We start from the raw sequence: 13210 nt of genomic DNA on the forward strand, positions 1-13210 counted from the left end.
GCTGTCGTGTCGCGACTTCCATCCGGGACGGGACAGTGATTGAGCTTGGCTCAATGGGGCTTTAAGTGATTCTGCTCTCCAGCTAATTCACAAACAATCAAACCTAAAAGCCGCAAGCGACAGCTTAATTGGGGCTTCTATCTGCAAATCCATTTGGCATCGCTCGAGGCATTCTCTGAACGCCCCGAATGATCACCTCGATAAAATGTACACACGATCGCTAAGACAAGGGATTCCAATTTAATTGTTTTTCCACTTTCGAAGCGAGTATTCCCTGGTCGAAATGTTTCCGAAGTGCAGCCCTATCCCACTGATTCAATTAAAGTCCCCCCCAACAGACAGAGTCATTTATAAAATTTCCACCAGAACGTGTTAAATGGCGTCAATATTAAAAGTTCAAATATGACGCTGACGATGACTGAACTGAGGATGGTGCACGGACAGAGACAGAGAGAGAGAGAGACAAGGACAGGGACTGAGGCAAGGACGAGGTGGCAGACATAGAGGGAAGGCGAATCAACAAACGTTGGAGCTATTATCGTTGTCGCAACATCGCACACACACACACACACACAGATGCAGATGCAGACACACAGCCCCACAGCCACACACATGCCCCAACGCATATGGTCCTTGTTGCTGCGATGCTCCTTCTCCTGCTGCTCATCATCATCTGTCGACGTTAGCAAGTGCTTGGCGCCAACTTCTAATGGCGGCATTATGCGTCCCGCTCCTCACTCGCTCCTCTTACACGGCACCCCTCCTCCTGGGGCAAGATGAAAATGAAACTGTTGCAAAATCCCATAAAACGGCAAAAAAAAGCTTTTGTAAATGACGCCAACAGCTGTCAATGGCTAAGCACAGACAACGTAGCCTCCGCCATCGCCGTCCGCCCAATTTGCCAAGTACCCCACCCACAACAACAGCAACACCCACACCCACACCCGCACCCACCCCTAACATGCCACCCCGTCTAGGTGTGTGTATCCAGTGGGGTGTAGATGGTTAGGGCTGGGCTGTGGGTAAGCTTGGAGAGCTACATATATAGGTTTTGGCTTCTTTTAATAAAGCGACAATGACATTTTATGAATTTTCCACTTTATTCTGGGCCCACGCCCACAATCGCCGCGTCTCCCCTCCCCTCCCCAGCCCTCTTATTTTGCACCCACCCTACGCCCCATAGCCCTGGCTGTTTTCATTATTTGTTTGTTTGCCCTGAACCACAGCCCACAGTCGACGCTGGCGGCAACTTCAAGCCCAACAACCAGGAACCCAGGGACCCAGGGACCCAGGAACCCACGGACCAAAGCTATCAAAAAATCCAAATGAATTGACATTCTCCAAATATGTATGTGTATTGGTGTATCTGTGTGTGGTGTATCTATGGCTTTGTGTGCGGTGCACAAAGGCGTTCCTCCGTTTGCCTCCTGATATCGAATTTCATTTATAATTAGCAAAGTTAACGGTCGCCTCTCCCTGCTATCCCTGTCCCAAGCTCATGTGGCCAGTGTGGCACGGTCAAGCCCGGCGGGGTCTTCGCGACTGCCACTGGCATTCAATCGTGATTGGCGGTCCTTTGATCCACAGATCTCAACTCTTTGAAGATTCGACTGATCTGGGGACTGATGTGATCTGCTTCTGAGCATTTCAGTAACTGACTCTATGATGATTTAATTTTGTGGTGCCGCACGCAAAGTGTGGATGACTCACGGATACACAACGGAGCAGTTTACAATTCGAAAGACCTTCACACTAAATCGCCTCTCGCGAAGAAAACGGCGAATGCGGATGCTACAATATGTAAATTGTACGTACTCGTACGATATGTATTTTTTTGACCCAGATATTCAGACTCGTAGTCCTAGCTCGTGCAGAGCAGACCGCACGCAAATATGTATCCTCCGAATGAATGGAGCCCTAATGAGCCGCAATCGATCAACTTCGACGCTGTGTGGCACACCCCACCATAATGTGCTACTGCATGTGTCTGCGACTATGTGGCGTCGCCCGGGGATTAATTTGCAGTGGCTGCCTCAGAGATAATAAGTGCATTGGATCATCAAATCAATAAAACGCGCACATTGCCCGCGGCTGGGACACACAAACGAAACGCATACACACGGTGTATACTGTGGATGTGGATGTGGGGATACTGGCCATGTGTGGATTGTGCGGGCATCCGCATCCCCCTTATGCTGCTGGTGCCAAGAATGCGCTGCATCAATGGCTGCCGTTCGAAAACATTGTTAATTTATGCAAATTTAGCCAACGCCGCTCACTTTGTGCAACGCCAATGAGGCACGAGAGCCGCGACTCACTGGAAGCCATCGTCACTGCAGCAGTCACAGTCATACTCATTGCAAGTGCCATCGCCATCGCCATCACCATCGCCATCGCCATCGCCGTGACCATGGCCAAAGCCGCGACCGCAGCGCAAACAACATTAACGGAGGTGCAAGTTCCAAGCAGTAAGCTGCATAGGATTCCACTGCGGCAGGGCCAGAGAGGCTGGCAAGAGGATTGGGCTGGCCTGGGTTGGGTTGGGTTGGGATGGGGTGTTGTGTTGTGGAGAGCACACCGTGAGCTCTTGCATAATTTGACTCGTCTTACTTCATTTGCATGCCAAGGGGCTTCGGGGCGATGTCCCCCAAAAGCCTATTGGGGTCCTGTATTGCTTGCCAGCCACTGGGTGCCGTGCAAATTAGCACGTGGATTGCCATGCAGTACGACCCGACCCCGAACCCACTGACCTATCCATCGGGGCCACTCATTCATGGACAGTCCAACAGTCATAATACACATATATCAAAAGAGTTTTTACCCGCTCATTGTGGGCACCCACTCTTCTTCGCAATTCGTGGTACAAATATATGGCTAACTGTATTTATTGTATTGTCTAGACACATGAAACCGCAATGTGACTGCGCCTGTATTGCATTTTTCATTTTCCATTTTTCATTTTCCGCTTTTCATTTTGCATTTACCATTTTTTGTTGTACGGCTTAACCGCATTAACAGCGAAAACAGTAAAGCAAATTCCACTTAATTGTTCAATATTCATGGAATTTGCGGGACAAGTTCAAAGGGCATATCCAATGGGCAATGGGCACTTTGGTGTCAAAGGGATGAAAGGAAACCCTCCATGGGATCTTTAACAGATGCTAATGGAAGTTTTGGCCTACAGGAAAATGGAATCTTGGATGCAGCATTGAATACTTTGGCATCGGGGGAACGGACGTATATATAATTAAAAGACTGTGCTGCAACCCACTGGAATAGTGTATACAAAAGTGCAAAGAATCTTTCGGTAATTCTGTATAATGTAGTCCATGGGAGATGCTAATTTAAGCAAGCATTAATTATACAATTGTAAACTAGTTCGGACTTAATCGTGTGCTCTGGTGTCTTTTTGTCCACCATTACAATAGCGTTCATGCGAGCGCTCGTGCGTTGCGGCGTATCTGGACGGAGCTTATCAAAATACTCGCAAAAAGGGGGCCAGAGACTTGTTGCGTCATGGAGCGGGCTCTGACGATAGAACTGCATTCAGATATGACCCCACCCCATCATATCCATATCACCAAATAACCATATCCCCTGAAGAACGGGATGGGATGGGATGTGATGTGATGTAGGCAAATCAAATCCAGACAAGCGAATATGTTCGGTACTCTGTGTTTTTGTGTATTTACTCGTATCTTCGGTTTGAGGCAAATAAAGCAAAGACGCTAGTCAACGGAAATGCGCAGCCCGTTTTATCAACATTTACCTTGACGTTAGCTGGCCAAGATTAAGCTTAAGATTATAATTACGTATTTGGGAGTCAAAACAGATTCCCGAGAACTATCGTTCAACTCTTCTGAACTGATAAGGCGAGTGATTCATGGACCCAGCCGGAAAGTGCGTGATCACAAGACCCCATCAAGACGGGGGGTCGGTCACATCAACTTCACCATGGATAATATGAACCCTGACACTTCATTTGAGCAGCTCGAATTGCCATCCCTAGATCGCAGATAGATAATACCCGTTGCGGAATAAAAAGCACAAACGGAAACATGGAAACCGATACAGATACAGACGTGGAAACTACCGGTCGTGGCTCCTCTCGTGGCTTTCTCTCTATGTTTTTCCCGTCTCTCATGATAAGTGCGGCTAGTCGGAATGAATATCTTACTCCGCAATATCATAAATTGGTTTAGCCACGCTTATCAGGGGCAAACAAGCGATTATCGTGTATTTGGCTAGCGTCACAAAAGATTTCGCGGAACGGAACGAAGATACGCCGGAGATTTTGCATAAAAGCGGGACAGATAGGCGTGCAGAGGATAGTAACGATCTTTCATTCGAACCCAACGCATGACAACGACGACGATGACAACGAACCGATCGACCAAACTTCTGGTCTTGCTTATGGTAATTGCATAATCCCAAAGTCGCGACCGGCAATACATCATATCCGCAGAATCCGCAGAATCCGCATAGTGTCCAAGTGCCAAGATGGAATTATTGTATTATTTGATATTTTTTTTTTGTTGCTTGCTGTTTACTGTCTTCACTGACGAGTTGTACAAATTTCTATTGGAACTTCGGTGTGGCACTTGGATATGCCTCGATATACGCCACGAAAAACCCAAACACCAAACACCAAACTCCAACCCCGCTAAATCGAATCGAACCCCAAACGAACCCGAACTAACCTTAGCTCCCGGGATTCTTGATACTTTGGATAACATTCAAATCAATCGGCGACAACTCAAAAGTATCCTATGCAAGTGAAACAAACCCAATGTGTAATTGTTGCGCTCCCGAGCCTCCGCCATGACTTGCGACGAACAGTGCACCGCCTTCCGCAGAGATCGCAGCCCGCCTAACCTCCCGCCTTTCTTCTGCATCTCTCTTCCAGCTCACGGCCCTAGTGGCCAACCACCAGGCAAGAGCAGCCGCCGCCGTCCTCAAGTGCGGCGGTAAGTCAGCCGTCTGCGTGGGACCGCTCACCTACCAGATCTGCGTGGACGATCTGACGACGGGCGCCGTGATTCCCTGCCAGACGAGCACCCGTTGCGTCACCGATGGCATCGAGATCTGCGAGCCCATCAAATTAGATGCGGAGGCGCCCACGGCGGCTGTGGCCAAGATGGTGACAATTACCGACAGCCCAGCTGCCGTCAGCCAATCTGCCCCCCTTGTCGATGGCACAGCCACTTCCAACGCAAACATTGAAGCGATCTCCACTGAGGGTCTAGGATCATCAACGCCCGCTGAGACGACCACAGCTCCCGCTGAGACAACCACAGTTCCCGCTGAGACGACCACAGCTCCCGCTGAGACAACCACAGTTCCCGCTGAGACGACCACAGCTCCCGCTGAGACAACCACAGTGCCCGCTGAGACGACCACAGCTCCCTCTGAGACCACCACAGCTCCCTCTGAGACCACCACAGCTCCCGCTGAGACTACCACAGCACCCGCTGAGACGACCACAGCCATTAGCGAGGACACAACCACAGATTCTTCCTGGGATCCCAACGCACCCGGGGAGACAACTTTGTCGCCAGGCTCTGATGGAAGCAACCCAACAATAACCACTAACGCCCCATTGGACCCCAATGCGCCCGAAGGATCTACGGTTAGCCCTGGAGAAGTCACTACCAATGCACCTGGACAAAGCGACCCCAACGCACCAGAAGGATCAACCGCTGCTCCTGGCGAAGTAGACCCCAACGCACCAGAAGGATCAACCGCTGCTCCTGGCGAAGTAGACCCCAACGCACCAGAAAGTTCCACTGCCGACCCTAACGCACCAGCTGGCTCAACATCTGCTCCTGGGTCCACTGACGCTCCTGGTGTTCCTGCCGATCCTAACGCGCCAACTGGCTCAACATCCGCTCCTGGCTCCACGGACGCTCCTGGTGCTCCTGCCGATCCTAACGCACCTGCTGGCTCAACAGCCGCTCCTGGTTCTCCTGCCGATCCTAACGCACCTGCTGGCTCAACATCCGCTCCTGGTGCTCCTGGTTCCTCGGCTGCTCCTGGTACTCCCGCCGATCCTAACGTACCAGCTGGCTCAACAGCCGCCCCTGGTACTCCTGCCGATCCTAACGCTCCCACTGACGCTCCTGGTGCCCCTGCCGATCCTAACGCGCCAACTGGCTCAACATCCGCTCCTGGTTCCACGAACGCTCCTGGTGCTCCTGCCGATCCTAACGCTCCCACTGACGCTCCTGGTGCCCCTGCCGATCCTAACGCACCTGCTGGCTCAACATCCGCTCCTGGTTCCACGGACGCTCCTGGTGCTCCTGCCGATCCTAACGCGCCAACTGGCTCAACATCCGCTCCTGGTTCCACGGATGCTCCTAATGCATCCTGCTGGCTCCCACTGACGCTCCTGGTGCCCCTGCTGATCCTAACGCACCTGCTGGCTCAACATCCGCTCCTAGTGCTCCTGGCTCGCTGCCCCTGGTACTCCTGCCGATCCTAACGCACCAGCTGGCTCAACAGCCCCTGGTACTCCTGCCGATCCTAACGCTCCCACTGACGCTCCTGGTGCCCCTGCGATCCTAACGCGCCAACTGGCTCAACATCCGCTCCTGGTTCCACGGACGCTCCTGGTGCTCCTGCCGATCCTAACGCTCCCACTGACGCTCCTGGTGCCCCTGCCGATCCTAACGCACCTGCTGGCTCAACATCCGCTCCTGGTTCCACGGACGCTCCTGGTGCTCCTGCCGATCCTAACGCACCTGCTGGCTCAACAGCCGCTCCTGGTTCTCCTGCCGATCCTAACGCACCAGCTGGCTCAACAGCCGCCCCTGGTACTCCTGCCGATCCTAACGCTCCCACTGACGCTCCTGGTGTTCCTGCCGATCCTAACGCGCCAACTGGCTCAACATCTGCTCCTGGTGCTCCTGGTTCCTCGGCTGCTCCTGGTACTCCCGCCGATCCTAACGCACCAGCTGGCTCAACAGCCGCCCTGGTACTCCGCCGATCCTAACGCACCAGCTGGCTCAACAGCCGCCCCTGGTGCCCCTGCCGATCCTAACGCACCTGCTGGCTCAACAGCTGCTCCTGGTTCTCCTGCTGATCCTAACGCACCAGCTGGCTCAACAGCCGCTCCTGGTGCCCCTGCCGATCCTAACGCACCTGCTGGCTCAACAGCCGCTCCTGGTACTCCTGCTGATCCTAACGCACCGGCTGGCTCAACAGCCGCCCCTGGTACTCCTGCCGATCCTAACGCGCCAACTGGCTCAACATCTGCTCCTGGTGCTCCTGGTTCCTCGGCTGCTCCTGGTACTCCCGCCGATCCTAACGCACCAGCTGGCTCAACAGCCGCCCCTGGTACTCCCGCCGATCCTAACACACCAGCTGGCTCAACAGCCGCCCCTGGTGCCCCTGCCGATCCTAACGCACCTGCTGGCTCAACAGCTGCTCTCTGGTTCTCCTGCTGATCCTAACGCACCAGCTGGCTCAACAGCCGCCCCTGGTGCCCCTGCTGATCCTAACGCACCATCCGGCTCAACAGCCGCTCCTGGTGCCCCTGCCGATCCTAACGCACCTGCTGGCTCAACAGCCGCTCCTGGTACTCCCGCGGATCCTAACGCACCATCTGGCTCAACAGCCGCTCCTGGTGCTCCTGGTGCTCCTGGTTCCTCGGCCGCTCCTGGTACTCCCGCCGATCCTAACGCACCAGCTGGCTCAACAGCCGCCCCTGGTGCCCCTGCCGATCCTAACGCACCTGCTGGCTCAACAGCCGCTCCTGGTACTCCCGCCGATCCTAACGCACCAGCTGGCTCAACAGCCGCTCCTGGTACCCCTGCCGATCCTAACGCACCAGCTGGCTCAACAGCCGCTCCTGGTGCTCCTGGTGCTCCTGGTTCCTCGGCCGCTCCTGGTACTCCCGCCGATCCTAACGCACCAGCTGGCTCAACAGCCGCCCCTGGTGCCCCTGCCGATCCTAACGCACCTGCTGGCTCAACAGCCGCTCCTGGTACTCCCGCCGATCCTAACGCACCTGCTGGCTCAACAGCCGCTCCTGGTACTCCTGCCGATCCTAACGCACCAGCTGGCTCAACAGCCGCTCCTGGTGCTCCTGGTGCTCCTGGTTCCTCGGCCGCTCCTGGTACTCCCGCCGATCCTAACGCACCAGCTGGCTCAACAGCCGCCCCTGGTGCCCCTGCCGATCCTAACGCACCTTCTGGCTCAACAGCCGCTCCTAGTACTCCCGCCGATCCTAACGCACCTGCTGGCTCAACAGCCGCTCCTGGTACTCCCGCCGATCCTAACGCACCAGCTGGCTCAACAGCCGCTCCTGGTATTCCTGCCGATCCTAACGCACCAGCTGGCTCAACAGCCGCTCCTGGTGCTCCTGGTGCTCCTGGTTCCTCGGCCGCTCCTGGTGCTCCTGCCGATCCTAACGCTCCAGCTGGCTCATGGCGTCCGCACCCACATTGGCCATGGCGACCAGTTCGACCCCATCGGCCAATTTCAGGCTGGCCAAACTGGCAAAATTGGGTGAGCGGCTGGCGCACAACTCGGAAGCCCGTCCTCAGTACCAAGGCACCCGCTTCCGGTCAGGATCCTGAGAATTCCCAGCCAGAGAAGCCCAGCAACAATGGCTCCGAAGCTGCCGAAAGTGCAGAGCTGCCTGTTCCTGTACCCCCATCAGGTGGAGCTTTATCCAGCGAGAACGCCTCTGTCGAACAGAGTGCCAAGGGATCTGGCGAGAAACAAAAGGACAAGCCTAAGTCTGTCGAAGACCAGTCCAAGGAGCAGGAACAGAAGAAGCCAAACTCCACTGAGAAGGACAGCTCCCGCGAGGAGAAGAAGGAAGAGGAGAAGGAGAAGTCGAAAGGTTCCAAAGAGGAAAAAGAGGAAAAGGAGGAAAAGAGCAGCGAGTCGAAGAAGTCCAACGATGACGAGAAGAATGACGAGGACAAGCTGAGCTCAAAGGAAAAGAAGAAGTACGTGAAGAAAATCATCAAGAAACTGAAGAACGAGGAAGACTGCGACGAGGATGACGTCTTCCCTGATGTTCGTGACTGCAAGAAGTACTTCCGCTGTGAAGTGAAAGGGTCGGGGAAGCACAAGTTCGTGCATCTGCGCTGCGACAAAAAGGAGCGATTCGACTGGCTAGCCCAGAGTTGCGTGTCCAAGGACGAAGCTCGTTGCCTGGAGAAGTAAGGGGATGTGATCCGCATCTCCCTCGACGGGGAATCACAACTGTATTATCCACATAATAATCTCAGCATCAATTGTATTGGCAATTTATTCTATCTATAACTTGTCTTCTTTTCTAATTTATTTTACTATCTAAAAAATAAATTTTCTTTCTGTCAATAAATCTGGAAATCTATGCAAATGTTTATTGTACACTTATCCCTAATTTTAGAGATCGATTTCTCTGTTTTTTGTGAGTTTTAGGTGGAAGTATTTAGGCGCCAAGTACTCGGTCGTCACTGGAATTAACCTTGCAAACGGAACGGTCTGCCCTTGTTGGGTTTTCGATTCTTTTTATACCCGGCACCCGAAGAGTTTAGTAATACAAGTATTAGTTTCGTGATTTGTATAACTTCAAGAATTCTTGATCAACATCAATAGCTGAGTCTATTTAGCCATGTCTGTCTGTTCGTCTTGATGAGACGAGCCTATCATACAACAAAGACAATAGTAAGATGCGTAACGCCCATACATTTTAATTGCCATATGCAAGCAATTTTTCTACAAGCGACGAAATTCGCACCATCTCGCGCGCACAAATTCGAGAGCGTACAAATCTACAAATAAAATGCGCTTGCGTGTGTGAGTACACACAGAACAATTTTCGAGACAAAAAGATTTTTTTGAAACTGTATATGCACGCATTCGGGCTTCAAAAAATATTTGAGTGCCAAAAAATCGTATGGCGTTACGCATCTTATTGTTATATTGTCTTTGATACAACATTGGGCGTATGAATCATCCTCCTCTAATCCACAAAATGGTATTAAGCACCGAATGTCGGACCAGTATCTTGGCAGTAACTACTTTTTTGCCGATGCCCTCCTTAAATACGGGATTGAGAAGTTCTGTCAAATTTACTGAATATTTCTGTTTTTTATCCACCTTAATCCTGCCCCTAATGCTAAGTGTTGGAACGCTCTCAAGTTATCCGCCCAGTGCTCTTTAAAACATCTCACTTACACTTGCCAAGTTTTTTCCTAGGTAAATATTTAGTGTACCCCGGAATTTTCAAGTAAAGTGCAAACACGGAAAAAAGCGCCGAGGGGAAAGTGCATTGGCTGGTATGCTGGGATGATGAGAAGATGGGGACAGCTCTACCGAGCAGAAGGACAGTTAGGTAGAAGGCTCTGTGAACACTCTCTGGACGGGGCACTCCGAGTGGGTGGATGGGGGGATGGGAGAGTGAAGCAGAGCAATACACTTAAGTTGATTCGCTGTCATCCATTGCAGCTCATTTATCATTAGACCAAGTCACACATACACACAGGACAGGCACCAGCCAACGGGACCGAGACGCAGACAAGGAGCAGAACTGGAAGGAGCACTAGGACCAGGCCTGGCGACAGTTTCAGTATCTTCTAAGTAGTCGGCAGAGCAAAGGCCATGGTCGCGTTAAGAGTAAGCATAACACTTTGCACTGACAATGCCCCTTCTTCCCAGGGAACAGGAATACGAAAGCGACGACGACGACAACGACGACGATGAAGTAATTCAATTTTTATCGTGGGTAATTTTGTAACGACAAACGAAGAAAGCGACTGCGGTAAATAGAGTGGGCTATAGAGGTCACAGAGGGAGACTCAAACTCGCCCTCGCTGACCGCGCAGACAAAAAAGAGATGGAAGATGGAAATGTGATGCTGCCACTGACATGGACCCAAAGCCTTAAAGCTGGATCACTACTGGACGGACCGAAACGAAACGCAGATCCAGAGATGGCGAGGGAAAGTGAGAGAGGAGAGAGAAGTCCAGGCGAGTGGTGTCGTGGTGGCACGGAGTGGTGCAACGCAATGTGCGACCATACGTTGAAAATTCAATTTGCCTGATGACTTGCTGTGGTTTAAATACGGCCAAAAAGCGACAGCGCGCATTAAACTCATTGCCGCCGTTGTGGCCAAATGGATAAAAGGCGAAACAAGCTGGGGTGCTCGGGTGCCATGGCTACCATGGACGTGGGTCCAGGTCCACACCCAACCCAACCATGGATAAGGTCCGCACCATCCATGTCCAGCCAGCTGCACATTATATACTTATGCATACGACGCAGCAGCATCCGCACCGAGGGAAAAGCAACAACTACTCGCACCAACAAAAAATAGCAGAACAGCAGAGTGGGACATAAGCGGAAAAAGCGTACACTTTGTTAACTACATTTGACAGGGTGCCGGGATGGGGGATGGCGGATGGGGGAACGGGAACAGAGAGTAGTGAGTAGAGGGTAGAGGGGCAGGATCCAGGCCACATGCTCTCGGTATAGTTCTCCATCCCATCGCGACGGAGATGGCCCCACTTGAAGCCTGGTCGTTGATTGGATTTCATGCGCTTGGAAAATCAATTTTTATTTAATTAATGTGCCTCGCTGCATGCATTACCTATAATCTGGAGTTTAAGCTATATGGGACTCCTCTTATCAGAAGATGTGGATAGATATGTGGTATCTGTGTAACTGAAGTCAAGAAGTGAGCCCGTCGAATGGCCCGTGTTCTTCAGTTTGTCCAGCCATTGCAGAGAACCAGTTAATTATTACCTTTTTGCCAATAAAAGCGTTTCTTGAGAGTATCAAAGATTCGCTTAGACATTGCCATCATTAAATACATTACTCCATGGATATATCCGATTAATTGAATTTGATCTGATCCCTCTTTATCTCAAACTGACTCCAGTTGATCCGCTTGGACCTTCGATAGCTATAGTTAGAACCATTCTACGGTCTGGCGGATTTCCTGCATTATACCTTTCAGATCTCTGCTAGGGTTCCGTTTATATTAAGCCAAGTTTAGTGTTCCTCCTGGAATTTACGAATCGACCGAAAAATGTCTGCCTGGAAAGGCCGAGGGGGTGGAATCCAAAGCCGGTAACATCAATCATTGATCCCATCTAAATGCCGTCAAATGGCATTTCCCGTTGCCTCCCACAAGCGTATACAATGACGCCGCGGGGAGTTGACGCCAAACGATGGTTGGTTCGATGCTTTGGTGTGTTCCACTGCCGTATGCAAGGTGCAGCAGAAATACGGGGCAACGGGGAAGGTGGAGGGCATCTGGTGCTCGTACTTGTATATTTAATATTCACATTTCAATTGTTTTTCATTGTTGTTTCCTTTTCTGTGTGTGATTCCTCCTACTCCTGTTTTGTTCGGGCCACCGTTCTGCTGGGTTCATTGCTCAATTTCACCCTCGGCTCACCCGGCTCGGCTACAACGTTCCCACTGAGTCCACTCTACCCCTCTCCATAAGCCGCCCTTCAGCTGGAGTCGAGCTGGAGTTGGAGTTGGAGTTCGAGTCCGGGAATCCCACAGTTCTCGCTCGCCCCAGTGACTTTTCCTTGTATTTGCTTTGACTTTTGAGCTTTCTTTTTCTGACGCCAGCGTTGGACCCAGCTACGGCTTCTGCTGCTCCCGCTGCTGCTTCCTTTTCTTCTGCTGTTGCTCGTGCCTTTTATTTATAAAATTTTCATAAAGTTTCGTGTTATTAAAAATGGAATATATTCTCGCGCGAATACGCAATGGAATATTAATAACATGAAAGAGCTTGAATTTTAATACAAATCTACGGTGCCTTGTACGGAAGTATACCATCATCACCACCACCAGGGCGATAGGGCTCGGCATCGGCCCCATCTTCATCCTTGCCCACAGACCCAATCGCAACCGGAAAGAGCGAAAGTCCCTCTGCGAATGGAGGGAAATCTGTGCATATCTGTGGGTCAGTACATTCGTAACATTCACAGCCACAGACCAACCACACACACCACACAAGCTCTCGATGGGTGTTTGCTCGATGCGCACGTGCCAGAATGTTGGCCGTGCTAAAGAAAATATCCCAGACGATGCGATGCGATGCCATGCAGGCCCCGTAATATATGACTTGGACACGGGGCCGGTTTGGTTGGGGGGGGGCTGGCCTAGTAAGCGGACGGACTCCTGCTCAGCGGATAGAATGCAAGTCAACCCGAAACGTTGCGAGGGAGCTGTCAGAAGCCCCCACTCTAGCTAC

At 51.8% G+C, this 13210-nt stretch overlaps 1 protein-coding gene across 19 annotated transcripts; it reads left to right on the forward strand.

The window, feature by feature from the left end:
* Positions 1-4339: 4339 nt before the first annotated feature.
* Positions 4340-9347, forward strand: LOC111070228 (mucin-1). Of its 19 annotated transcripts, none has more exons than XM_041594447.1 (7): positions 4340-4416; positions 4907-6122; positions 6228-6295; positions 6758-6916; positions 6993-7383; positions 7709-7804; positions 7937-9347. In XM_041594447.1, the coding sequence occupies exons 1-7, from the start codon at positions 4360-4362 to the stop codon at positions 9175-9177; spliced, it is 3228 nt and encodes a 1075-aa protein (XP_041450381.1). In that variant the 5' UTR covers positions 4340-4359; the 3' UTR covers positions 9178-9347. The 19 variants fall into 19 exon arrangements, with proteins under 19 accessions (XP_041450381.1, XP_041450378.1, XP_041450383.1 ...); XM_041594444.1 differs by having other exon boundaries at positions 4907-5914; positions 5954-6295; XM_041594449.1 differs by having other exon boundaries at positions 4907-5914; positions 6182-6295.
* The last annotated feature ends 3863 nt before the right edge of the window (positions 9348-13210 follow it).

This window comes from Drosophila obscura, unplaced genomic scaffold (assembly GCF_018151105.1).
Source record: "Drosophila obscura isolate BZ-5 IFL unplaced genomic scaffold, ASM1815110v1 contig_28, whole genome shotgun sequence".
Taxonomy (NCBI): domain Eukaryota; kingdom Metazoa; phylum Arthropoda; class Insecta; order Diptera; family Drosophilidae; genus Drosophila; species Drosophila obscura.

Bases quoted from the DNA above. Each gene is read 5' to 3' on its own strand.
- LOC111070228 (XM_041594443.1), top strand. From the start codon at position 4,360: ATGACAACGACGACGATGACAACGAACCGATCGACCAAACTTCTGGTC. The intron at 7,384-7,708 runs GTGCCCCTGCCG...CAGCCGCCCCTG, and splicing joins TGGCTCAACAGCCGCCCCTG to GTGCCCCTGCCGATCCTAAC. The intron at 7,805-7,936 runs GTACCCCTGCCG...CAGCCGCCCCTG, and splicing joins TGGCTCAACAGCCGCTCCTG to GTGCCCCTGCCGATCCTAAC.